This window comes from Pan troglodytes, chromosome 9 (genome assembly GCF_028858775.2).
Source record: "Pan troglodytes isolate AG18354 chromosome 9, NHGRI_mPanTro3-v2.0_pri, whole genome shotgun sequence".
NCBI classification, from domain to species: Eukaryota; Metazoa; Chordata; class Mammalia; order Primates; family Hominidae; genus Pan; species Pan troglodytes.
The window spans coordinates 13,223,576-13,250,407 of record NC_072407.2 but is presented as its reverse complement, the minus strand read 5'-3'; the positions used below and the strand labels follow the sequence as shown (position 1 = coordinate 13,250,407).

Sequence of the window (26,832 nt, the reverse complement as noted above, 5' to 3'; positions counted from 1 at the left end):
ATATGATTTCCCTCTCAAATCTATAATATTCAAATTTATTGTGATTAATTATGTAAGTAGATTTCATAATATTAAACCATACTTGCACCCTGAAATATATCCCACTTGGTTATGATGTTGAAATCTGATTGATAATTCTTATTGAGGGTTCTTAACTTATGGTCATAAGTGATATTGATCTATAGCTTGCTTTTTTGTGTACAGTATTAAGTTTTGGTATCAATGGTATACTTGCTTCATAAAGAATTTGAAAGTTTTTTTCAATGCTTTGGAACAATTAAAAAACATTGGAATATTTACATTTTAAAAGTTTGTTCAAATTTCCCTTGTGAAATTGCCTGGGCCTGCTGCTTTTTTCAGGGGTAGGGTAACTCTTTGACAGTCTTCTTTATCTCTTCCATATAAATTGGCCTCCATCATTTCTTTGTCTTGAGGTCAGTTTTGTGTACATGGCTCTTCTGCTATTTAGGAATCTTGGATTTTTCTTCTTGTAGTTGCCTTTATAATTATAACCTTCTATGATGTCCTTTACTCTCCATTTCTTTTTCTTTCTTTTTTTTTTTTTTTTTTTGAGATGGAGTCTTGCTCTGTCGCCCAGGCTGGAGTGCAGTGGCACAATCTTGGCTCACTGCAACCTCTGCCTCCTGGGTTCAGGTGATTCTCCTGCCTCAGCCTCCTGAGTAGCTGGGACTACAGGTGTGTGCCACCATGTCCGGCTAATTTTTTTTGTACTTTTAGTAGAGACGGGGTTTCACCGTGTTAGCCAGGATGATCTTGATCTTCTGACCTCATGATCTGCCTGCCTCTGCCTCCCAAAGTGCTGGGATTATAGGCGTGAGCCACCGTGCCCGGCCTACTGGCCGTTTCTTTAGGTAGTGTCTATGACTTCCCGGTTACGAGAATAATAAAACGAGCTCAGATCCTAATACTTTATTCTTGAGAACCTGTATCTACTCTTTCAACAAACCTTTTCTGAGTGTCTGCTGTGTTCCAGACCTAGCTGAGCCTGGAAAATGCAGAGGTGAATCATAGAGACCACATGCCCTTATGGGGCTCGAAGTCCATAACCTGGGAAGGCAGCCATGGACTTTGACGGCTATGACTGTATGTTGGATGCTATGATTAGAATTTGTGCAGCAGACTGTGGGGACACAGAAGAGAAGTGTCCACCCCAGGCCAGGAGGGGGTTTGTTAGGAAAGACTCTGGGAAGGTGATACTACAGCAAGTCTCAAAGGATGAGCTGTGGCCAGGAAGAACGTTCGAGGTAGAGGGGCTGGACAAAGGCTTGGAGTTGTGGAGCAGTTTGGGAGGGCTGGAAATGGGGTGCACTTGTGTGAGAGATGGGGCCTCACAAGGCTTGGATGAAAGACAAGAGGCAGATTATAAGGGCTCTTGATGGCCAGGCGCAGTGGCTCATGCCTGTAATCCTGACACTTTGGGAGGCCAAGGCGGGCAGATCACTTGAGGTCAGGAGTTTGAGACCAGCCTGGCCAACATGGTGAAACCCCGTCTCCACTAAAAATATGAAAATTAGCCAGGCGTGGTGTAGTCCCAGCTACTCAGAAGGCTGAGGCAGGAGAATTGCTTGAACCTGGGAGGCAGAGGCTGCAGTGAGCCAAGATAGCGCCATTGTGCTCCAGCCTGGGCAACAAAAGGGAAACTCCGTCTCAAAAAAAAAAAAAAGGAGGGGGGAGGGTTCTCGAATGCCATATCCATGAGTGTGGCTGGCTTTCAGAGTGTGCAACCTGTACAGCCAGACAGATAGGGCCCTGTTCTCAGAAGGGCCCCATGTTTGGTGTTAGGCCTTGCTGTTACCATCTTGAGATTTCTAAATTTCATCTTTCAACTTGTGTTTTGTAACTAAAGTCTGGTGGGACAATGGTACATGCACATGAGTAGTGGAGACACACCAGGTGACAGCACTAGCACACATAGGGACAGGCCTGGCTGCTGGCTGCATGTGTGTATGTTTCAGGAGAAGTCCACGGCACTGTAGGGCTCCAAGCCAGCTGAGCTGGGCCTAGGGCCCATCACATCAGCTAAGACTGTGGCAACAGCCACAGTGGCCACAGAAGAAAGCGGGTCTCTGCATGGGGACAGTGCATGGGAAGCTGCTTGCCTGTTCACTCCCAGACTGTGTTCCTTTGATAGCTACACAAATATTAACTCTCTGGCCTGAGCACTGGAACAGGAATTGCTAGTACTCACGCAGTAAACTTAGTCGGTAAATTATTACAAAATAAAAGCAAACACAAGGATATTGCAATAAAGCATAGCAGCATGTTTCAGAATTTTTTGAAGAGTTTAGAATCTCTGGTTTTTATTTATTTTATTTTTTTTAGAGACAAGGTCTCCCTCTGTCACCAAGGCTGGAGTGCAGTGGCTCAAGCTATCCTCCCGCCTTGGTCTCCCAAGTAGCTGAGACTGCAGGCATGCACTACTGTACCCAGCTAATGTTTTTATTCTGTAGAGACAGAGGTCTTGCTGTGTTACCCAAGTTAGTCTCAAACTCTTGGGCTCAAGTGATTCTCTTGCCTTGGCTTCCCAAAGTGTTGGGATTACAGGCGCGAGCTACCATGCCCAGCCTCTGATTTTTAAAACTGCTGCAACATAACAAAGCAAATATCTGCAGGCTTAGAGACAGAAACCGAATATAAAAATCATTGCATTAGATTGAAAAGAGCCCTATTTTCGTAGGAAGTTTCAGATTAAGCAATTATTAACAAGGAAGACAATTTTAAAATAAATTTTTCCTTGTCATTGAAGATACAGAAATATTATACATAAACAGGACTTCTGAATTACATACAAATCATGAAACCACTTTCAGCTTCTTATTTAACCTCCACGTTACAAGAAATGTCAAAGAAAACATTAAAATGACATTGTGTAAGTGTACATTAAAATTAAATTCAGGTTTACACAAAAATGACTTGTATGAAAAGTTAAATCTTTTTAGAAAAATAATTGCACAAGAATGATCAGTTCTAGATGTACTGAAACAGATCCAGTAACAGGTAGATCCAATAAGAGATCTGCTAGAAATCACATCCCTAGCAAGATCCTTCTGAAAATTAAAAATTATAAAAAATTGTCACCTTTAATTTGCCAAGAACAACTGATATACCTTCAATTATACTGACTGAAAATGAAGATCCTAAAAGTATACATTTTGACGACCTCTTTGATTTTTGCAGAAAATGATTTGTGGAAATGATTTTGTGGAAAAATGAGCCAGAAAAATCTTATGATGAACCAAGATCCCACATGAATGGAGCAATTTTTTTTTTCGAGACAAGCTCTTGCTCTGTCCCCCAGGCTGGAATGCAGTGGTGCAATCATAGCTCACTGTTACCTCGATTTCCCTGGCTCAAGCGATCCTCCTGCCTCAGCCTTCCAAGTAGCTAGGACTACAGGTGGGTACCACCACACCCAGTTAATTTTTTTATCTTTTGGAGAGACAAGGTCTCACTGTATTGCCCAGGCTGGTCTCAAACTCCAGGGCTCAACTATCCTCCTGCCTTGGCCTCCCAAAGTGCTGGGATTACAGGTGTGAGCCACTCCTCTTGGCCTAATGGAGCATTTTTATTTGTTGTATTGCATAACATTATGACACCAAAATACTACCTTTTTGCAGTTTGTAAATTTATGTTTTTACTCGTGTTACCCCTATTATGTTTTACAAGTAATGTTTTTAAAAGAAAAAACTATTTTTAGTGCTCTTAATAGCATCTTCCCCCTGCATTTTGGTTAAGACACCTTGCATTTTAATTTTGCACGGGGCCCTGCAAATTATGCAGCTGCTCCTGCCCCTTAGGTTGGTCTACGGTACAGGTAATGTAGGTGAAGGGTTTAAGGAGTTTTAAACCGACACTGTCATATTCATATTTTGGAAGAGGTGTGGAAGATGAACACCCATTATGTCTCACCTTTTTTGCTGGACTGTAAGCTCTGAGAGGGCAGAGTTTGCCTCTAATCTTTGTGTCTCCCATAGGGCCTAGCACAATGCCTGGCACACGATGGGCTGTAGAGCGCATTGGTTAGGCAGGGGGATCGGAAGCCAGGCTTCTTGGCATTGAGTCCTGGTCTGCCACTTACTAACAAATTACCTAACCTCTCTTCCCTTCACTGTCCATATCTGTAAAATACAGAGTGTGATGGTTCTATTTCGCAGAGTTTTTAGGAAGACTAGATAAATACATGTGAAGTATTTAGAATAGTATCTGATATTTAGTATTCATTCAAATGTTAACTATTATCATTTTAAGTAAATATTTATTGGAAAGATTTTTAAACTTCTGTAAGCAAAAAAGAATGTGGGTGCAGTTTTAGAAACATTGAAGAAATAGAGGGTCCTGGCATGCGTGCCAAGATTGCATCAACTTTTGTGACTAAAATAATAATTTATTATTTCAGCCCCCGAGAGGATTCAACCCTACAAAATTACCTTTCTCCCACCTTATGGAAAGGATTGCCTAATGGAGGCGTATATAGAACTAAATAGGAATACTTTTTTGGCTAAAACAATAGGAAACTCAATGCAAAAAACTCACAATGAAATACCACTTCATGTCTGTTAGGATGGCTATTATTGGAAAACTGGGAAATTACAAGTGTTGGTGAGGATGCGGAGAAATTGGAATCCTTATGCCCTGCTGGTGGGAATATGAAATGGTGTAGTTGGTAAGGTAAACGTTATGGTAGTTCTCCCCAAAATTAAAAAGAATTACCATCTGATCCAGCAATTCATTATATACTGAAAAAAAAAATTGAAAGCAGGGACATGGACAGATATTTGCACACCCATATTCATAGCAGCATTATTTACAATAGCCCAAAGGGAGAAGCAACCCAAGTGTCTGTGGACAGATGAATGGATGAACAAAATGTGATACATACATGCAATCAAATCTTATTTAGCCTTAGAAAGGAATGATATTCTGACACATGCGCAACACAGGAGAACCTTGAAGCCATTATGCCAAGTTAAGTAAGCCAATCGTGAATACTTTGTTATTGCACTCATATGAAATACTTAAAGTAGTCAAATTCATAGGAACAGAAAGTAGCATGGTGGTTGTCAGGTGGAGTGGGATGGGGAGTTATTGTTTAATAGGTAGAGTTTCAGTTTTGCAGGATGAAGGAAGTTCTGGGGATGGCTGGGCGCGGTGGCTCACGTCTGTAATCCCAGCACTTCGGGAGGCCAAGGTGAGAGGATCATCTGAGTTCGAAACTAGCCTGGCCAAAATAGCAAAACCCTGTCTCTACTGAAAATACCAAAAAAAGAAAAAAAAAATAGCTGGGCATGGTGGCAGGCGCCTGTAATCCCAGCTACTCGGAGGCTGAGGTAGGAACATGGCTTGAACCTAGGAGGCGGAGCTTGCAGTGAGCCGAGATCTCGCCACTGCACTCCAGCCTGGGTGACAGAGCAAGACTCAGTCTCAGAAAAAAAAAAAAAAAAGTTCTGGAAATGGATGGCCGTGATGGTTACAAAGCAATGTGACTGTATTTAATGCTAATAAGCTGTGCAGTTAAAAATGGTTAAAACAGTAAATTTTATGTTATGTATGTTTTACCACAATTTTAAAAATCAAAATAAACCCACCAGTACAAACAATAAGGAAGCATATTGGCACATATAACTGGAGGTCCTGAGGTAGGGAGTGTTTCCTGGTTGGCTTCTCAGGTTTTCTCTGGACTTAACCTCTTTTGGGGAGGGGAAGGAGGTGTCAAGACGGCTGCCACAGTTTCTCATTCACCACAACCACATCCCAAAAAGGAAAAGTCTCTCTATTCCAGCCTTTGAAGCAAAGGGCCTGAGATTCACTCTGATTGGAAAGCCATCACGTGCTTATCCTTGAACCAATGACTGTTGGAATAATAGGCATTATTGTCTTAAGCCAACTCCAGAGCCTGCAGTTAGAGATGGGACAGCTTCCCTCCTAGGGACACAGGCTGCCTGCGAGAGGGGTGAGTGTCTGTTAGGAAGGAGGGAAAGAACAGATGGGGACGGGTAAGCAACCAGAAAGATTTACTACCTCATAGCCAGCTCAGACATATTGAAAAGGTTTTTCCAGAAGATAAGGAAGCCATTCATGGGGAGAAATTAATGTGTGTGCAAGAGCAGATAGTTTTCCTTTATTTATTAGTTCTCAGTGCCTGCTAATCTGAAGACTCAATTTTTTTGTTTGTTTGTTTGTTTGTTTGAGATGGAGTCTCACTCTGTCGCCTGGGCTGGAGTGCAGTGGAGCGATCTTGGCTCACTGCAACCTCCGCCTCCCGAGTTCAAGCAATTCTCCTGCCCCAGCCTCCCAAGCAGCTGGGACTACAAGCACCCACCACTTAGCCCGCTAATTATTATTATTATTATTATTATTATTGTATTTTTAGTAGAGACAGGGTTTCACCATGTTGGCCAGGCTGGTCTTGAACTCCTGACATTGTGATTCACCTGCCTCGGCCTCCCAAAGTGCCGGGATTACAGGCGTGAGCCATTGTGCCCAGCCAACTCAAATTTTTTCATGCATGCCTCATTGCTTTTTGGGAGGACATCTCAGCAAATGTGTTTTTCCTTGGAGTATAGTGATATTTATTAATCTAGATGTTGTTGCATTTTGTTTTTTCAAATATTTGTTGAGACCCACTTCCTCATGTCTTTCAGGCAGAGGGAACAGTGTCAGCAAAAGAAGATATGTATAAGAAAAATGACAAACTACTAGTATGTGAAGTTTGATGTCAGTGGAGCGTAGTCTGCGGGTAAAGGAGTGGTAGGAGAGAAGGCTGGAAAGATAGAATGGGATCAGATCATAAAGGTCTTGAGCTAGGCAGTACTTGCTTCAACTTACTGATGTAAAACATACATACAGTCAAGAGCATGAAGTGCATTAAGCTTAAGCCAACATTCCAGCAGATTTGCACATATGTATAAACCCATAAAATCACCATGCAGATCAAGATCTAGAACATTTCCAGCACTCCAGAATGTTCCTTCACATTCCTTCCCAGATAAACAAAATGTCAATATACATCCCTGGAGGGAACAGTAGTAGTAATTCTGGCTTCTGTCACTATTAATTAGTTCTGCCTGTTCTGTTTTTTTTTCTCTTTCTTTGAGACAGGGTCTTGCTCTGTTGTCCAGGCTGGAGTGCAGTGATGCAATCTCAGCTCACTGCAACCTCTGCCTCCTGGGCTCAAGTGATCCTCCCACCTCAGCCTCTGGAGTAGCTAAGATTACAGGCATGCATCAGCAAACCTGGCTGATTTTTTATTTTTTATTTTTGGAGACGAGGTCTCGTTCTGTTGCCATGACAGGAGTGCAGTGGTGCAATCTCAGCCCACTGCAACCTCTGCTTCCTGGGTTCAAGCTATCCTTCTGCCTCAGCCTCCCAAGTAGCTGGGACTACATGCTCATGCCACCATGCCTGGCTAATTTTTTGTGTATTTTTAGTAGAGACGGGGTTTCACCATGTAGACCAGACTGGTCTCGAACTCCTTACCTCAGGTGATCAGCCCACCTCAGTCTCCCAAAGTGCTGGGATTACAGGTTTGAGCCACACTGCCCGGCCCCTGGCTGATTTTTAAAAACTCTTTGGTAGAGATGAGGTCTCCCTGTGTTGCTCAGGCTTGTCTTGAATTCCTGAGCTCAAGTGATCCACCCACCCTGGCCTCCCAAAGTACTGGGATTACAGGTGTGAGCCACCACACCCAGCAGAACATCATAGAAGTGAATAGAATTGTTATGGGCGGGTCTTTGTTCTTAGAGCTCCCAAGATGGGGCGGGCTGCTCCCAAAATGGTAGCAAGCCTTTTGTTCTCTGACCTGGGGTTCTTGGCCTCACGGATTCCAAGGAATGGAACCTTGGGCCATGAGGTGAGTGTTATAGCTCTGTTAGAAGCCGTGGGTCATAGAAGAGAACCGTGGAACCAGCAACTAGTGTTCAGCTCGATTAGGACAAATCCTGGGCCCTTAGTCATGCAGGAACAATGGCGTGCCTTTAGCCCGATAGGGAGTGGCAGTGGGCGCCTCGCTGGATCAGGAGTGCAGTGAACACCCTGCCGGATCTGGAGGGGTGGAAGTCAGCGGCGGGTCTGCGACGGTGGCAAACAGCAGTGGTGGACTGCGAGCGAAAGCTCAGCTCGAGCCATAACAAACACGGACCAGAAGAGTGTGCAGTTGCAAGATTTAATGGAGTGAAAACAGAGCTCCCATACAATGGGAAGGGACCCAAAGGGGGTTGCCGCTCCCTGCCGGGATGCCTGGGTTTATATCCCGATCATTGTCCCTCCCCCTGTGCTCTCAGGCAATATATGATTTGACTATTTCTTTACCTCCTGCTTTTGGCCTAATTTGTATTTTAGTGAGCCCTCTTTACTTCCTGATTGGTTGGGTGCGAGCTGAGTTACCAGCCCTGTGTTTAGACGTGGGTGTGGTCACCTTCCCCAGGTAGGCTTAGGAATTCTTAGTCGGCCTAGGAAATCCAGCTAGTCCTGTCTCTCAGAATGATACTACTTGCACCCTTTTTAACCTGGCTTCTTTAACTAGGCCTAATGTTCATAAGATGCCTCTGTGTGGTTGCCTGTATCAGAGTTTGTTCATTTTGTTGCTTGGTGTAGTATTCCATTGAACAAATATCCCACAATTTGTTCATTATCTAGTTGATGGACATGTGGGTGATTTCCAGTTTGGGGCTAGTGTAAATACAGCCGTTATGAATGTTCTTGTATATGAATTTGGTGAACATGTACACTCATTTCTCTTGGGTATATTCTGAGAAGTGGGCATGCATGATCCATATTAGTGTATACTGCCCGGCAGTTCTCCAGAGTGATTGTACCAAGGGAGCTTGGATGTTAGCCTGAGGAAGACTGGGAGTGATATGATGAAACTTACTTTTAACTCTGGCAGCCACTGTGTTGAATGTACTGAATTGGGATGAGATTCTAGACAGAGAGACCTGTAAGAAATCGCAGACTAGGTGCAACCAGAGTGTCTCCTGGTTGGCTTCTCAGGGTTTCTCTGGACTTACCCTCTTTTGGGCAAGGGAAGGAGGTATTAAGATGGCTGCCACAGTTTCTCATTTACCACAGCCACATCCCAAAGAGGAAAAGAGAGCCTTTCCATTCCAGCCTTTCAAACAAAGGGCCTGAGATTTGCTCCGATTGGAAAGCCGTCACGTGCTCATCCCTGAACCAATGACTGTTGCAGGGGGAATGGAATGAATGATATCAATTGTCTTAAGTCAACTCCAGAGCCTGAAGTTAGAGATGGGGCAGCTTCCTTCCTAGGGACACGGGCTGTCTGCAGGAGGAGTGAGTATCTGTTAGGAAGGAGGAAAGGGATAGATACACAGCCCCCAGGGGTGATGAGGGATGGCGAACCCCTGAGCTCAGGCAATGGGCACAGAGGAAGAGAATGGTTTTAAGAGATAATAAGAAGGTAGAATTTTCTTGATTGTTCGGATGTGGTGGGGAGGGAGATAATGGAGTCCCAGATGACCGCCAAACCTCTGACTTGGTGTTAACAGAATGGTGGTGCCCTTTTCTAAAGGAGAGAGCACTTGAGAAGGAGCAGGTTTGAGGAAGATGAGCTCCATTTGTTTGTTTGTTTGTTTTGGACAGTTGGCAGAGCTAGCTGAGATTTTATTTTGAAAAAAAAAAAAAAAAAAAAAAAGCAACAATTGAATTGTTTTGTAGCTGGAAGCATGGCCAATGGGGGTGCCCCAGGCAGTAAACTGCCCCAGCAGGTGGGCTGAGGGCTAGGGCTGAGCCTCAGGTGAGTGTCCTGTTCCTGTGCTCCACTGCACAGCAGCTTCCTCCACAGGCCCTGGGGCAGCCGCAGGAGGGGCAGGCTGGTAGGGGCTGCCATGGCCATTCACTTGGGCAGGACATCAGAGGACTTGGACACTAGCTTGCCATCTCGCGTTTCCACCTTCTTCACAACCATGGACCTGGAGGAGCTGGCGCGGCTGAAGGAGCTGGAGCCTCCACCAGTGCCAAAGCTGGAGCCCAGGCTGTAGCTAAGGCCTGTTGTAGAGGGCTTGTGAGGTGCCCGTGGGCCGAGCTCAGCCCACCTGAGTAGCCACTGGTGGTCTTCAGATGGACACTCATGTTCTGTATCCCAGACCCCAGCTAGCTCTCCTCGCTCTCCAGCAGCTTCCTGTAGGTGGCGATCTTGATGTCCAGGGCCAGCTTGACGTTCATCAGCTCCTGGTGCTCCATGGCACAGCTGCTGCACCATGTCTTGCTTGGCCCGCTGCAGGGCGGCCTCCAGCTCGACAGCTTCGTGTTGGCATCCTTAACAGCCAGCTCCCCATACTGCTCAGCATCTGCGATGGCAGCCTCCAGGGAAACCCTCTGGCCTTTGAGGCCCTCAGTCTGAGCCTGGAGCCGGCTGATGTTCCTGTTAATCTCAGAGATCTCCATCTTTGCATAACGCACGTCATTCCTATGCTTCCCAGGCAGTGTCTGCAGCTCCTCATACTTGATCTGATGCATGCCCTCAGCCTCAGCCCAGCTGCCATTGGCGATCTCCTTGTACTGCGCCTTGACCTCAGGGATGATGCTGTCCATGTCCAGGGAGCGGCTGCTGTCCATGGACAGCACCACAGATGTGTCCGAGATCTGGGACTGCAGCTCCCAGATTTCCTCTTCATACAGCTGCCTGAGGAAGTTGATCTCGTCAGTCAGCCCTTCCAGGAGAGACTCCAGCTCTACCTTGTTCATGTTAGCTTCATCCACATCCTTCTTGATGAGGACAAATTCATTCTCCATCTCTGTACGCTTATTGATCTCATCCTCATACTTGTTCTTGGAGTCCTCCACCAGCCTCTGCATGTTGCCAAGCTTCAGCTTCTCCTGGCCCAGAGTGTCCAGCTACCGCCGAAGTTTGTTGATGTGGCTCTCGAACATGCTGTCCATGTCGCTCTGAGCTGTCTTCTGCTGCTGCAGGAGGCTCCACTTGGTCCCCAGCATCTTGTTCTGCTGCTCCAGGAACCGCACCTTCTCGATGAAGGAGGCAAACTTGTTGTAGAGGGTCTTGATCTGCTCCTTCTCCTGGGCGCACACAGCCTGGATGTTGGGGTTCACCTCCAGCTTAAGGGGGCTCAGCAGGTTCTGGCTGACCATGATGGCTGTGATGACCCCCATACCACTGGCCCCACCACAGCCTCCACCCAGACCCATGCGGGTGCCCAGGCCACCCCGGAAGCTGCTGCTGCCGCCCACTCGAGAGAAGCAACAGGAGCTGATATGGGCACCAGGCCCGCTTGTGTAGGAGCGGCTGCTTAAGGCCTAGGGGCCAGAGGTGGACACCCTGTAGGACTTCTGGGTCACCCTGATGGACATGGTGGAGGCAGTAGTGGAGGGGTGGCTGGGCTGAACCAGGCAGAGATTCGAGAAAGCAGAGAAGCTTCTTCTAGGTCATGAGCTTCGTTTTGAACATGTTGAATCAGAGGGATCTAGGGAAGATCAAGGTGGTATCTAGTAGGCAGCTGGATACATGGGATTGAACCAAGGGGATGAATCCAGGCTGGAGATTGACATTATGGAATCAAGGGAATGAGTGAACCATCCAGAGACAGGGTATAGAAAGAGGACTCCTAGAAGATGGTGGAGAAGGCATTTCCTGAGAGGTAGGAGGAAAACCAGGAGTTTGCCACGATGACAACCAAGGGTAAGGAGAGTTTCCACCAGGGAGAAGTAGTCCACATGTCCGAGGCTGCTGGGGGTGGGGGGGAGTCAAGAAAGGTGGGCACCCATGAGTGCAGAGTGGCACCTACCTATGTGTAGTTCAGGGGCACGCATGGCCGGCCACTACCAGGCTTTCTTCAGCCTCCTCAAAGGCCCACACCAGTGTGACTGGGCTGGCTGGACTGCCTCTTCGCACCCCTGAGGCCTGGTTCATGGCCTCTCAGCCTGTGGAGAGGAGACAGGGAGAGGAAGAGGGAGCTTTAGCCTCAGTCCAGGGACGGTGTCTGAGGCCTTTCTGAGAAGTTTGTGGGGACCTCAGCTGCACAATAGAGGGCAGCCTGCAGCCAGAGTAGAGCCAACCAAGTTCCTCCTGACACCAAAAACACTGACATTTGGACACAGTTTTCCCCTGGAGCCTTCGCCCTGTGGAAATTCCCGGTTGTAAGCCATATTGACTTTAATCTCAAGTGTCAAAAAGGTTGCCCAGGAATCTGGGAGCCAACAGCTGAAAGCACGTTTGTAAGGATGTCAGCGCAAACAAAATAGGATACAGAACATTTTTTGAGATCTGTGCCAGTGGTGGACTTTTCTGGGAAACATGACAAAAGCTGACAGTCTTAGGCAAAAAGGCGCTGATTCTTATCATTATTAATTTATGTCCTTACTGAAAGATCAAGTTAGGGAAAGGTAAAGGGGAAGAATAGCACATGTGTGATTTCTTTGCCAGGCACAAGGGCACTGCAGGAGGCTCCCCCTAGAGTTTAATGGGCAGCTTTATGTATATGCTTTAACTGGAGCTAAAGAGGTCTGTGCCACACAATGGGCAGTTTCTAGTTGGATTTTAAAAGAAATAACTTTGATCATTTCAAAAGCAATGAAGCCTGATGCAGCGGAGAGAAAAGAAGGCAGTAATTTATGGCTACCATTAAGGACACAAAGACAAAGGTGGAGAGAACATTTCACTAACTGAAGATTTACAGATGTGTAAAAACCACCCTTATGACCAGAAATAGCTGAGTGTCTCTCTCAGCACCAAACAAAAGGGAGTGGGAGGGAGGCACAGACAGAAAGAGGGATGCAACCTGCCTGCCTTCACTGAAAGGGTCAAAAGAAAAACAACTACAGAAAAGTTATTTTCTCAGATAGCTCCATCAAGCAGCTGTACTAGCCACAGCCCAAAGAGGCAGGCCCCCGTGGGCATGTTCGGGGGCTGGGGTGGCAGACAATGGGTACTGAGGGTGCAGAGGCTGGGAGCTCTGGGCTGTGGATAGGCCCCAAGAAGACATAAGAGTTTTTGTGCATAAGCTAGGTGGGGATTTTTTGGTGACATCTATTTTTTTTCTGATCTCCAAAGGAATGGTGTGTGTGTGTGCGCGCGTGCGTGTGCCTGCATATATACATATGTGTATGTATATATTCGCAGGAGAAAATTGAATAAATACGGAGAAGCTCAGTGAAGAACATTACTATCCCTAAGTGTGATGTTTGGTTGCGTCTGGAAATTGTTACTATATTTGTTCCTGGAGTGATGGTGGGTGTACTGGGCTCCAGCCATCCGTGTCAAGTGTGATATGGGAAGGCCCTGTGTACCTGTTCCCTTGCAAGGACTGTCTTTCATGGAGGGCTAGGTGCTAGGCACTGCCTGTGTTTGAAGCTAGCCAGACCTGATGTTTATGAGTTCAGGTGATCATAAATGCCACCTGTACTCCGGCAAAGTCGGGGCTGCTGTCTGTTGTCTCTGGTGGCTCACCTTTCACCTCTAGCCCCCTTCCCCTTAGGCTGCCCTGAGATATACATAAGTAGCTTGCAGGGATTCTAGGCCCAGCGTGCCCCACAGTGGGACAAGTGGACCAGTGCCCTCAGGGCTGTGGGATGGAGGATCCCAGAGGGCCTGGGGTGGGCAGTGTGGAGAAGGGTGCAGAGGGTGTGCTGGGGTGGGCAGAGAAGCCAGGGTCACCTTCTCCATTCAAACAGCTGTTTTCCCGAATTGGAAGTCACCCCCAATTCCTTCCACTCCCACCTCCCACCTCCCACGTGGAAAGCCCCAAGATGGCTTTGGGGTTTGGGGACTATACGGAACACTTTCTGGGCGCCCTGACCCCGAATATTTCAATCTAGAAGGGCTGTTTGTCCTCACAAGAGGGCCTGGGTCGAGTTGTAGCACACTGGAACAGGCGCGGCACCGAGGGCTCCGAGCGTTGGAGCGGAGCGGGGATGCGGGGGGCAGCGGGCTGGGTGCCAGGGCTGCGCGGGGCGCGAGGCACGGTGCTGCCGCCCCGCCAGGCTGACAGCCGCGCTCGGGCCACCGCGGCCGCGCCCCCTCCACCAGAGGCCGGGGAGGGGACGGGAGGAGGCCGGGCGGGGCGGCACTGCTCCCGCCTGCGCCTCCCGCCCCGGCCCGGGAGGGACCGTGTGAAAATGAGGCCGGGGCTCGGGGGGCGGGCGGGGCCGGGCCGGGGGTGGCAGCGGCAGCGGGCAGGGCGTCCGCACACACCTCCGCGCGCCGCCGCCGCCACCGCCCGCACTCCGCCGCCTCTGCCCGCAACCGCTGAGCCATCCATGGGGGTCGCGGGCCGCAACCGTCCCGGGGCGGCCTGGGCGGTGCTGCTGCTGCTGCTGCCACCGCTGCTGCTGGCGGGGGCCGTCCCGCCGGGTCGGGGCCGTGCCGCGGGGCCGCAGGAGGGTGAGTGTCCGGCCGCGGGGGCGCACCTGGCACAGCAGGCAGGGCCAGGAAGAGTGTTTAGGTCCCCGGCGGAGTCCAGAGCCGGGCGCGCGGGGCTCGGGGCTGGCGGCTGCAGCTCCGCGGGGGCCTCTGCTCCCCCCGGGACCTCACCCGCCGGCCGGGCCAAGGCGCCACGACCGCTGGGGCCCTGAGTCCTTCGGCCCGGCCTCGGACCCGGAGCTGCTGACAGTTCCCGCCCCGGTCCGGGTGCCTCCAGAGCGCCTGCTAGTCAGACCGTCGCCGGCGAGCGGGCAGGAGGGTGCTGACCCTGGCCTTGGGGTCCCGCGCCTCAGCGTAGGCGGGGAAACTGAGGGCCGGGCCGGGCACATCCGCGAGGCGGTGGCAGCTTTGCCGTTTCTTTCTTTGGGGGCCGGCAAGTTCTGCTGATGGCTTCGGGGTGGGCTCCAGAGACTTTTCTGTCAGCGGAACAGCGCCTGTTCCGATCTGGGAATTACCCTGAAGCAGCAACAAGCCTAGGTTTTCAGCAGAGAACTTTGGTTTCCAGAGAGGACTCTGGACGTGCTGTGCTTACTGGACTTGCAATACTTTCAAAATGCTTTTGTTTTTAATTAATATCCTGGAGTAGTGTCAACCCAGGAAATACTTCTGCCAAGGCGGGTTTCCAGGTTGAGAGGATGGGCAGGGGTGGGAGTGCAGGGGGCCGGCCATGGGGACACCATCCCCGCTTCGCAGCATCTGAGAGCCCTGGATGACATCTGCTTCGATCCCGGGGCAGACTTCCCATAAATACTCTAAACCAGCGGGGTGCAATCTTTTGGCTTACCTGGGCCACAATGGAAGAAGAAGAATTGGGCCACACATAAAATATACTAACACAAACGATAGCTGATGAGCAAAAAAAAAAAAAAAAATCTCATAATGTTTTAAGAAAGTTTATGAATTTGCATTGGGCCGCATTCAGAGCTGTCCTGGGCTGCACGTAGCCCACGGGCTGTGTTGGACAAGCTTGCTCTAAGCTCCGAGAAAGCTGACAGACAGCTGCTTGGTGTTCAGAGCTTTTCTGTCCGTTTGGTCCTTTCCTCCTTTAGCGGGCATGTAGGTACTATTGCCTACTCATATGCCAGGTACTGCGCTGGCTTGGCATAAGGGACACAGACGCAGTCTGTTGTCAAGACATTGTCTAGTGGAGAGAGAGGAAGGAAAACAGTGACAACCCTGCCTGATGTGTGCATGCAAAGCCATACATATGCGAGCACTTGGTGAGGGCAGCTACAATGGGGGTCATGGCAGGCTTCCTGGAGGAGGTGGATTTGAGCTAAGTCCTGAAGGCCAGTAGGTGATGGTGGGGGTAATTTCACATAGAGCGCCCAGGCTGTTCCTGGAAACAGGGACCCAGAAACAGTTTGGTTTATCCCAGGGATCCCAAGCAGCTGTAGCTTGTGAGGAGTGAAGCGGGGTGGGCTGGTGGGGATGATGCCAGACAGGGCCGAGGCCAGATCACACATGGCCTGGGAGCCTGTACCAGGTGTCAGCTGTGCTCTTTTGCAGATGTAGATGAGTGTGCCCAAGGGCTAGATGACTGCCATGCCGACGCCCTGTGTCAGAACACACCCACCTCCTACAAGTGCTCCTGCAAGCCTGGCTACCAAGGGGAAGGCAGGCAGTGTGAGGGTAAGTGCCTTGGGGACCATCTGGGGGGACTGTAGGGAAGCTCCTACCTCCTTAGATCTTGCAGTGGCCACTTATGTTGGTAAAAGTGCTGCCCCTCCTCTCCCTTTCCCCCAGCCCCTGAATCACATCACCTGCTCTCTGAAATATATTTCAGATCTTGGACTGGAAACATTAGGTCTTCCCCAGAGCTGCTCACACAGTTTTATCTGGCTCTGAAATGTCCTTTTGTCTAGCTTCTGGAAAAGAAAAGAGATGTGTTAGTATCTTTGGGTCCCACTCAGTTTTGGGGCAGAAAGTAAACATCCATGCTGATCAGGAGAACCATGCCTGCCAGAGCAGGGCTGATCCTGCACCTCCCTGGGGCGGTTTGTACCTTTGCCCTGAAGTCTGAGTGCTAGAGAGTCCTGCCCTCCCCTACCAGCTCAGGAGGCTCCATCCTGTTTATGGCTTTGGCCACAATGTTTGGCATTGTGACGTGCCAAGCTTCAGAGTACACCAAGGACCTTCCTCGTTTGGAGTTACAGTTTCACTCTGGTGAGATGTGTGCAGAGGGGCATTTTAGCCCATAGAGCTGCAGGTCTGAGAACCTGTGGTTTGGACTCTGCCATTTTATAATCTGGACTAGAGTCATGAACTGTGAAGTTCAGAACTGGCCAGAGACTGGACACTCGAGACTGTTCTGGAGATGGAAATCATGACACATTGGAGCTGACTGGGCTATTCAGGTAGCTCTGGGCCAATCCTATTACTCATTTCACAGATGGGGACACTGAGGGCCAGAGGAGTTGTGCCCATGATCACACAAGTTGCCTGCAAGTGAAAGAAAGTCAGGTCTCCACCCCTAGCTCTGTCCCCAGCCCCACGTTTCTCATATTTACTCAGCCTGCTGCTGTCCTTCTTTGGATGAGTGAGAAATCCCACTGTCTATAGTCATCCCTTGCAGGAAGAAATTAGATGAGGAGCACTGAACTCATCTCTGAGTATCCCTCCTTGCTCCTGGACCCAACCTTGACAAGTATGTTGGTGGCCCCTTCCTCTTCGAGAGGTTTTAAACTCTTTAGAACTTGGGCTTAACTCCCATGGGAATTGATCTTCTGAATACTTGCAGGATCTAAAGCTACACAATGAGTAAGAAAGTCCTTCCAAGTCTCTTTCCACTTCGAAAAACATATTAACTTCTTTAGATGAGGAGGAAAACTTTTTTGAGACAGAGCTTTGCTCTTGTTGCCCAGGCTGGAGTGCAATGGCGCGATCTCAGCTCACTGAAGCCTCCTCGTCCCCGGCCAGGAGTGTGAGACCAAGCGATTCTCCTGCCTCAGCCTCCCAAGTAGCTGGGATTACAGGTGCCTGCCACCATGTCCAGCTAATTTTTGTATTTTTAGGACAGACGGGGTTTCACCATGTTGGCCAGGCTGGTCTCAAACTCCTGACCTCAGGTGATCCACTGGCCTCGGCCTCCCAAAGTGTTGGGATTACAGGCATGAGCCACTATGCCCACCCAGAGGAGGAAAACTTTTAATGAGTGTCTATTCTGGTGCCATTTAATGGCCTAGTGTTCAGACCCTGATGTTTCAAACCAATCTGTTTCATACTGTGGCCTCTGAGTAATAAAGATTCTAAATATTGGAACAGTATATAATGCTCAGCAGTGCCTGGTACATGGTAGACACTGAATAGACATCCTTATTTTTAAATAAGTGATTGTGTAAGATGGGCTCAGTCTACTAGCACCTTGACACAAAGTCTTTTCCAACAAACAGACAAACCCACAAATGAAATATCTAGATGCAGAATATACAGATGACCAAGTAGGTAAGTGACTGTCAGATGTTTTTGCAGTGTTGTAGCAATGACCTGATCCTCCCTATCCACCCATCTCCTTGTCTTAGCATAGCTGAGACAAGAAATGGGATCTTTACAATGAACTTTGTTACAAAGGAAGGGAAGACCAAAAGAAAATATAGATAGCAAATATGAATAACAGATGGGATTATGACGGGCAAGTTTGGATCTGGTGACACCCCTTGGGAAATCATTCAGGGAGCTCCCCTTTGTGCACGAGGAGTGAGGCTCCCACCGCTCCCACTGGAGAAGGTGTGGTCCTGGTCAGGTGCATAGCAAGTGGGGTTGGTGATCCATCCATGAAGTAGCTCGCGCTCTCTCTCTTTCTCTCTCTCTTCCCCGCTCCCCCTGCCATGTCATGGGAGGCCAAAAAGCTATCTCTCCCCAAAACATTTATCTGCTGATTCCTCCATACCACACACTTCCGGTATTAAATATTCTATTTGCTGTACTGGAATTCACACATGTTGGTACCCTGCTTTGGAAACAAATGTTCACTTCTTTACTATGTGGATAACTCACGTCCTCCAGTTGCTGTGTGCTCTCTGGTGGCACAAAACCATTCCACTGACTTTATTTAGATAAAGTACACTTTTAGTAAATGATGTTAAATGACAATTGGCAAGAGTTTCCTTACTCTTGGCTTTTGAGTTTGATATATTTCAAATGAAATTGAATTGCTAACAGTTTATAGTTGAATTGTTAAAAGTCTATTATTTAGTTTAAAATAACTAATGATTGGCATTGTGCCATATATATATATAAATTTATTTTAAAATGATATGTGATTGTTATAAAAAGTCAAATAATACAAAATGTGTAAAATAAAAAATTAAAGAGCTTCCCATCCATTTATCCACAGATAGTCATTGTTAACAGTGAGCATACATCCTTTGTACTGTCATTTTGAACTCAAACCCTAGAAGAATTTGATCTTTTGCATATTTGTAGTATTTACAATACTAGTAAGTAAGGATGTCCCTCTTTTTTTTTTTTGAGATAGAGTCTTGCTCTGTCACCCAGGCTGGAATGCAGTGGTGCAATCTTGGCTCACTGCAACCTCCACCTCCCAGGTTCAAGCAATTCTCCTGCTTCAACCTCCCTAGTAGCTGGAATTACAGGCGTGCACCACCACACCCGGCTGATTTTTGTATTTTTAGTAGAGGTGGGGTTTCACCATGTTGGCCAGGCTGGTCTCGAACTCCTGACCTCAGATGATCCACCCACCTTGGCCTCCCAAAGTGCTGGGATTACAGGCGTGAGCCACTGCGCCCGGCCAGGATGTCCCTCTTAGTTTGGATTTCTTGGTATAGGAATACAGAAATGGAAATTTTCTCCCAAGAAGGAAAAGGAGAGGAAATGAGGATTGCAAGAATTCAAAGATGTAGATATACAAAGATGTAACTCCTTTATCCATTTCTTGGCCTATTAATTTTTAAGCCTCTTGGGACCAACCTATGGTATCATTTGGGTTGTGATTATTGCCAGCTTCACTACTCATATTTAAGTTCAGGGATGAGGACCAGGTTTACTCAGAGTAACTAGAATTTTATCTTCCATAAAGTTTTCTTCTGCCAAAATGTTGGAGAAATGTGTGAGCCCTGAATAAGTGGTTTTAAAAATAATGTGATTCAGACGTTGCTTTAGATAATCTTTTATTCTAAATGATCTTTGCTTATTTGCTTATTTATTGTATGGTTCTTACTTCTCAGTTTGAGGAATTGAATTGGCTCACGCCTGTAATCCTAGCACTTTGGGCGGCTGAGGCAGGAGGATACCTTGAGCTCAAGGGTTTGAGACCAGCCTGGGCAACATAGTGAGACCTTCTCTCTACTAAAGGTCAAAATAATTAGCTGGGTGTAGTGGTGCGTGCCTATAGTATTAGCTACTCCAGAGGCTGAGGTGGGAGGATCACTTGAGCCCAGGAGGTGGAGGTTGCAGTGAGCTGTGATTGCGCCACTGCACTCCAGCCTGGGCAACACAGCAAGACACTCTGTCTTTAAAAAAAAAAAAAAACTAAAGAGATTGAATAAAGTTTAACAGGGATGAATCTAAAGTTGGCCTTTGTACAAGATGCTATATTTTTCTTTTCTTTTCTTTTTTAATTTTTTTATTTTTGAGACACAGTCTCGCTTTGTCACCCAGGCTGGAGTGCAGTGGCGTGATCTTGGCTCATTGCAACCTCCGCCTCCCAGGTTCAAGTTATTCTCCTTCCTCAGCCTCCCCAGTAGCTGGGACTACAGGTGCCCGCCAGCACGCCTGGCTAATTTTTTGTATTTTTAGCAAAGACGGGGTTTCACCGTGTTAGCCAGGATGGTCTCTATCTCCTGACCTCATGATCCGCCTGCCTTGGCCTCCCAAAGTGCTGTTGCATGAGCCACCGCACCCAGCCTATATTTTTCTTTTTAAAAAACTTTTTATTTGGACATAATTTTAGATTTCAGAAAAGTTGCAAAAATAGTGCAGAGTTCATCTGCGTATATATATGCCCTTCATTCATTTTACCCTAATGTTAACAACTTACATAACTATAGTACAATTATCAAAACCAGGAAATCAACACTGGCACAATGCTATTAAGTAAACTACAAACTTTATTCAAATTTCACCATTTTTCCCTACCATTCTTTTTTTGTTCCAGAATCCAAGTAAAGTCCCACATTAGATTTAGCAGTTGTGTCTCTTGTCTCCTCCAGTCTGTGACAGTTCCTCAGTCTTTCCTGACATTGACACTTCTGATGAGTACTGCTCACTTCATTTGTCTTAATGTCATTATAAGAATTGATATGAGGCCAGGTGCAGTGGCTCATGCTTGTAATCCTAACACTTTGAGATGCCAAGGAGGGAGGCTTACATGAGGCCAGGAGTGTGAGATAAGCCTGGGCAACATAGTGAGATACCTGTCTCTAAAACAAAACAAAACAAAACAAAAAATTGCTGGTGTGGTGATGTGTGCCTGTAGTCCCTGCTACTCAGGAGGCTGAGGCAGGAGGATCACTTGAGCCCAGGAGTTTGCAGTGAGCTATGATGGCACCACTGCACTCCAGCCTGGGTGACAAAATGAGACGCTGTCTCAAAAAACAATGATTGATAGAAGAGAATGTCTTTGTTTTTTTTCATGATAAAATTGAGGTTATGAGTTTTTGGCCAGGCTGCTACAGAGGTGCTGTTGTATCCTTTTCAGGGTAGCACATCATGGGCACATGATGTTAACATGTCCCATTCTTGATGATGTTAACCTTGATTGCCTGAGCAAGATGGGGTTTACTGGGTTTCTCTGCTACAAAATTACTATATATTTTTCCCCTTTGCAATAGATACATTTCTTAGGGGAGATACTTTGAGGCCAATATCCTGTTTCTCCTCAAATCTTCACCCACTGATGTTAGCATCCAACTGTGGATCTTGCCTGCAATAATTATTACTGTGATGTGTGTCTCCTGGTAATTTTGCATTTCTCTAATTCCTTAAACATGTATTAATTGAAATTCTTCTGTAAGGAAGATCTCTCCCTCATCCCCACTTATTTATTAATTTATACCACTATGTACTGATGCATATTTACTTTATTACATCTGTATTTATTTTTGGCTCAAATTGTTTGCTTTAGCCATTGGAAGCTCCCCACACATTGTCTCCTGTGTCATTTTGACATCACATTTTTTAGGACTTCCTAACTTTCTGGTACCACAACATGCTCTAGAATCATCTTATAGCTTCTCCTCCCTAGGCCTGGAATGAACCGCTTCTCCAAGGAGCTCTGATTCCTTTTAATGGAAGTGGTCTATAGAAACCAAGATCTGGATGCTTGGTGTTGTCATTGCTACTAGGGTGTCATCATTCCTACCTGGGAAATACATGTACGCATACTCATCCACGCATGCACACGTATCTATATTTATTCCTTTTATTTATTCATCTGTATATATATTAAAAACAATTAGTTACACTGATACTTTGGATTCCAAACCATTACCACAAGATTCATTCTAGGCCGGATGCAGTGGCTCACGCCTGTAATCCCAGCACTTTGGGAGGCCGAGGCGGGTGGGTCACAAGGTCAGGAGTTCAAGACCAGCCTGGCCAAGATAGTGAAACCCCGTCTCTACTAAAAGTACAAAAATTACAGCATGCCTGTAATCCCAGCTACTCGGGAGGCTGAGGCAGGAGAATCGCTTGAACCTGGGGGGCGGAGGTTGCAGTGAGCCAAGATCGTGCCACTGCACTCCAGCCTGGGTGACAGAGTGAGACTCCATCTCAAAAAAAAAAAAAAAAAGATTCATTCTATTCTCTCTTTGCTTATTCGTAACTTTCTCCAACAGTGAGAAATCTGGCGCTCATTATCTGTAATGTGTTTACCTCTTTGTTCAGTCCTAATACACAGGAGAGATATTTACAGAATTATAAGTCCATAACCCTGTGAGTAAAGCAGATTTACTAACTAAAGTACAATATTTACTAGAGTATAGCATACAGCTATTTTGTTTTTAGCCTTAAAGCATCCAAGCAAGATGTTGTTTTTCACAGTGTTATTTAGGTCAATATTTTTCTTCCCCATCCTCTTCAGTATGGTTATACTATTAGTTTATAATACATTAGGTTCATTTGTTTCTTTTCGTATTCCACTTTTATTCACTTCCATCCCCTCCTTCCATGCATTTCCCTTATTCCTTAAACATGTATTAATTGTATGTATACAATTAATTGTATTCATTCTTTCCACCCTTTCCCCGTGCCCTGTGGGTCACCAATCTCTGTAGTTTCTGGTTTTACCTTTCTATATTTATTTTGCACTAATAAGCAGATAAATGTATAATTTGAGATTTCAGAAAAGTTGCAACTTTTTAACAACTTTACTGAGGTGTAATTAACATACTATAATATTCACCAATTTTAATTGTGCAAGTCAGTGATTTTTAGTAAATCAGCTGAATTGTGCAACCATCACCATAATACAAACATTTTCCTCATCTCAGTAAGATTCCCCATGTTCTTGTACAGCTAATCCTCATTCCCAGTCCCAGCCTCAAGCAACCAGTAATCTACTTTCTGTATCTGTATATTTGCCTTTTCTGGACATTTCACGTAAGTGGAATCATACAATATGTGGTCTTTTGTGTTGGATTCTTTCACTTAGCAAAATGCTTTTGAGGTTTGTCCATGTGGTAGCTTATATCAGCATTTCATTCATTTTTATCGTTTAATAGTATTCCATTGTATGAATATACCATTTTTTTTGCCCATTTATCAGTTAATAGGCATTTTGATTGTTTCTACTTTGGGGCTATTATAAATAATATTGCTGTGAACACTTGCATGAAAGTCTTTGTATAGACATAAATTTTCATTTCTTCTGGGTATATACCTAGGAGTGGGATTGCTGGGTCATATGTTGTATTTGTGTTTAAATTTTTAAGAAACTGCCGAGGAGATAATTTCTTGGATATCACACCAAAGCCACATACAACAAAAGAAAAAATAGACAAATTGGACTTCCTGAAAATTTAAAAATTTTGAACATCAAAAGACAATATCAACAGAATATAAAGGCAACTCACAGAATAGATGAAAATGTTTGCAAATCATGTATCTTATAAGGGATTAATATCCAGAATAGGTAGAGAACTGTTAATGTTCAACATTAAAAATCAAATAACCCAATTAAAAAGTGGGCAAAATATCTGAATAGACATTTCAGCTAAGATGATATGCAAATGGACAATAGGCCCATGAAAAGATGTTCGACATCTCTGATGATTAGGGAAACGCAAATCAAAACTACAAATGGGAGCTACTATTCATATCCATTAGGATGGCTACTATCAAAAAACTAGAAAATAATAAATGTCTGTGAGGATGTGGAAAAATTGGAAGCTTTGTGCAGCTGTTGGTGGGAATTTAAAATGGTATAGCCACTATGGAAAACAGTGTGGAAGTTCCTCAAAAAATTAAAAAAAAATTACCATAGGACCCAGCAATTCCACTTCTGGGTATATACCCAAAAGAGTGGGAAGCAGGGTCTGGAGGAGATATTCGTGTGCCCATGCTCATAGCATTATTCACAGTGGCCAAAAGGTGGAAGCAACCCAAGTGTCCATCGACAGATGAGTGGATAAGCAACATGTGTTATGTACAAAATAATATTTTTGGGTTTTTTTTTTTTTTTGGTTTTTTTTTTTGAGGTGGGATCTTGCTATCTTGCTCAGGCTAGTCTCAAACTCCTGGTCTCAAGCGATCCTCTCACCTCAGCCTCCCAAGTGGCTGAGATGACAGGCATGATATAATAGAATATTAGCCTTAAAAAAGGAAATCCTGTCACATGCTACAACATGGTGGAATCTTGAGAACATTATGCTAAGTGAAACAAGCCAGTCACAAAAAGACAAATATTGTTTGATTCTAAATATATGAGATACTTAGAGTAGTCAAAATCATAGAGTCAGAAAGTAGAATGGTGGTTACCAGGGCCTGAGGGAAGAGAGGGAAGAGGAAATGAGGAGTTATTGTTAAATGGGCATAGAGTTTCAGTTTTACAAGATAAAAAGAGTTAGGGAGATGAATAGTGGTGATGGTTTCACAACATTATGATTGTTTTAATTATATCCAACTGTACATTTACAGAAAGAAAAGAAAAGATACTGCCAAACTCTTGTCCAAAGTGGCTATGCCATTTTACATACCCATCAACATCCTGTCAACAATGTATGTGTTCCCATTTATCCACATCCTTGTCAACATTTGTTATTGTCTATCTTTTTAATTATTACCATTCTAGTGAATGTGAAATGGCATCTCATTGTGGTTTTAATTTGCATATCCTTAATAACTAATGGCGTTGAGCATTTTTTCATGTGCTTGTTTGTCATTTGCATATCATTGTAGCTGAAATGTCTATTCGAATATTTTGCCCATTTTAAAATTAGGCTGTTTATCTTCTTATTGAGTTGTAAGAGTTTTTTTTCAGTTCTTTATAAGGCGTGTGATTTGCAAATATTTTCTACCAATCTGTGGCTTGTCTTCATTTTCTTAATGATACCGTTTGAAGAGCAAAGTTTTTAATTTTGATAAACTCCAGTTTATTAATTTTAAAAATTGTGATTGTGAATTTGGTATTATATCAAAGAAATTTTAACCTCATCCAATGTCTTAAAGATTTTTCTCTTTTTCTCCTTTTTTTTTTTTTGAGATATGGTCTTGCTCTGTCACCCAGGCTGGAATGCAGTGGTGCGATCTTGGCTCACTGCGGTCTCACTATTGGGCTCAGGCAATCCTCCTGCCTCAGCCTCCCAAGCAGCTGGGACTATAGGCGTGCACCACCACACCTGGCTAATTTTGTTTATTTTTTGTAGAGATGGGGGTCTCACTATGTTGCCCAGGTCAGCAACTCCTGGGCTCAATTGATCCTCCTGGCTCAGGCTCCCAAAGTGCACCCAAAGATCATGCCTAGCCATCCCAATATCTTAAAGATTTTTATCACATATTTTTTCTGAAAAGCTTTATATTGTTAATGCTTACATTTGGATCCCTGATCCATTTTGAGTTGATTTTTGTGTATGGGATGAGATAAGGGTCTAAAGTCATCTTTTTGAATATGGATATCCAATTAAACCAGTGCCATTTGTTGAAAAGACAAGCATTTCTCCCAATGGATTACCTTAGCACTTTTGTTTAAAATCAAGTGGCCCTAAGTAGAAGGATTTATTTCTGGACTCTCAGTTCTGTTCCATTGATCTATACATCTGTCTTTATGCCCGTACCATGCTGTCTTGATAACTGTAGGTTTATAGTGAGTTAAAGTCCCCCAAATTTGTTCTCCTTTTTCAAAATTGTTTTTGCTCTTCTGAGTCTTTTGCATTTCCATATAAATTTTACAATAAGCTTGTCAAGTTCTGCAAAAACGTATCCTGAAATTTTGTGTGTGTTTTTATATCTTCTTATTTCTTACATGAAGATAACATATTACAGATACTCTTTTAATTTTGATTTTTTCATTTAATAGTATATCCTAGAAATTACTCCAAATCAGTTCACAGAGATCTTCCTCATTCTCTCTTTTTTTTAAATAGCTGCATAGTAGTCCATGGAGTAGAGGTACCATAATTTATTAAACTATTTTTCTATCTATGGAAACTTAGGTTGTTTACAGTATTTTGTCATTAGAAACAACACTGCAGTGAATAACCTTGTGCATATTTGTTTTCCTATTGTTAGGGATGTATTTTCAGGTAGATTCCTAGAAGTGGAATGGCTGGTTAAAAGGTAAGTGCATATGTTTTCACATCAAAGAAATAGCACCTGTCTGGTTTACTTCTGTTTTATTCCTCAGACATCGATGAATGTGGAAATGAGCTCAATGGAGGCTGTGTCCATGACTGTTTGAATATTCCAGGCAATTATCGTTGCACTTGTTTTGATGGCTTCATGTTGGCTCATGACGGTCATAATTGTCTTGGTAAGGAAGGCATTTGGAAATGGCAATTCTCCTTCACTCTCCCACCCCTTTCTTTCCCTTGGTGAAGACCTCCTCATGAAGACAAAAACGGGCTCAGAGCCTTGTGTTTTCTGCTCCCTTGGAAGTCAGACTCCGTGATAGAAAATGAGGTAAAATGTTTCAGTTTTATGTGATCATTCATAACATAAATCTTCTGCTGGTCCAAGGAGATGGGTGACATCGTCATTACTATTTATTGACTTACTAGCATTGACTTGTCACCTTTTAAGATCTTTGGTCTTGTGTTGAGAGTCCTGACTTATAACCATTTTTTTTCAATGCTGTAAGTGTTTCTGTTTTAGAATTTGGAAAAACTCCTTGTCCTGAAGACTCCAAATGTGTGCTGGGGTTACAGCCAGCTAGACCCCCCTTTTTTTCTTGAAAAAGAGAGAAACTAAAATACAAATCTTCCATGAACATCTTCCTAGTATTCCACAAAACAGAAACATCTGTTGGA

At 45.2% G+C, this 26,832-nt stretch overlaps 1 protein-coding gene and 1 pseudogene across 15 annotated transcripts in view; one reads left to right on the top strand and one right to left on the bottom strand.

The window, feature by feature from the left end:
* SCUBE2 (signal peptide, CUB domain and EGF like domain containing 2) overlaps nt 1-26,832 on the top strand; it is a 92,458-nt gene that overhangs the window by 6,403 nt on the left and 59,223 nt on the right. For 4 of the 15 annotated variants that reach the window (XM_054662076.2, XM_016920345.4, XM_016920346.4 and 1 more), the window contains exons 1-3: nt 14,146-14,371; nt 15,920-16,042; nt 26,211-26,336. In XM_054662076.2, coding sequence (XP_054518051.1) covers nt 14,248-14,371; nt 15,920-16,042; nt 26,211-26,336 — 373 coding nt within the window. In that variant the 5' untranslated portion in view covers nt 14,146-14,247. Of the gene's footprint in view, nt 1-3,179; nt 3,418-14,142; nt 14,372-15,919; nt 16,043-26,210; nt 26,337-26,832 lie in introns of those variants that run through there. The other 11 variants (XM_016920350.4, XM_016920348.4, XM_016920349.4 and 8 more) reach the window with 6 other exon arrangements.
* LOC134807233 (keratin, type II cytoskeletal 8-like) lies at nt 9,778-11,425 on the bottom strand (annotated as a pseudogene).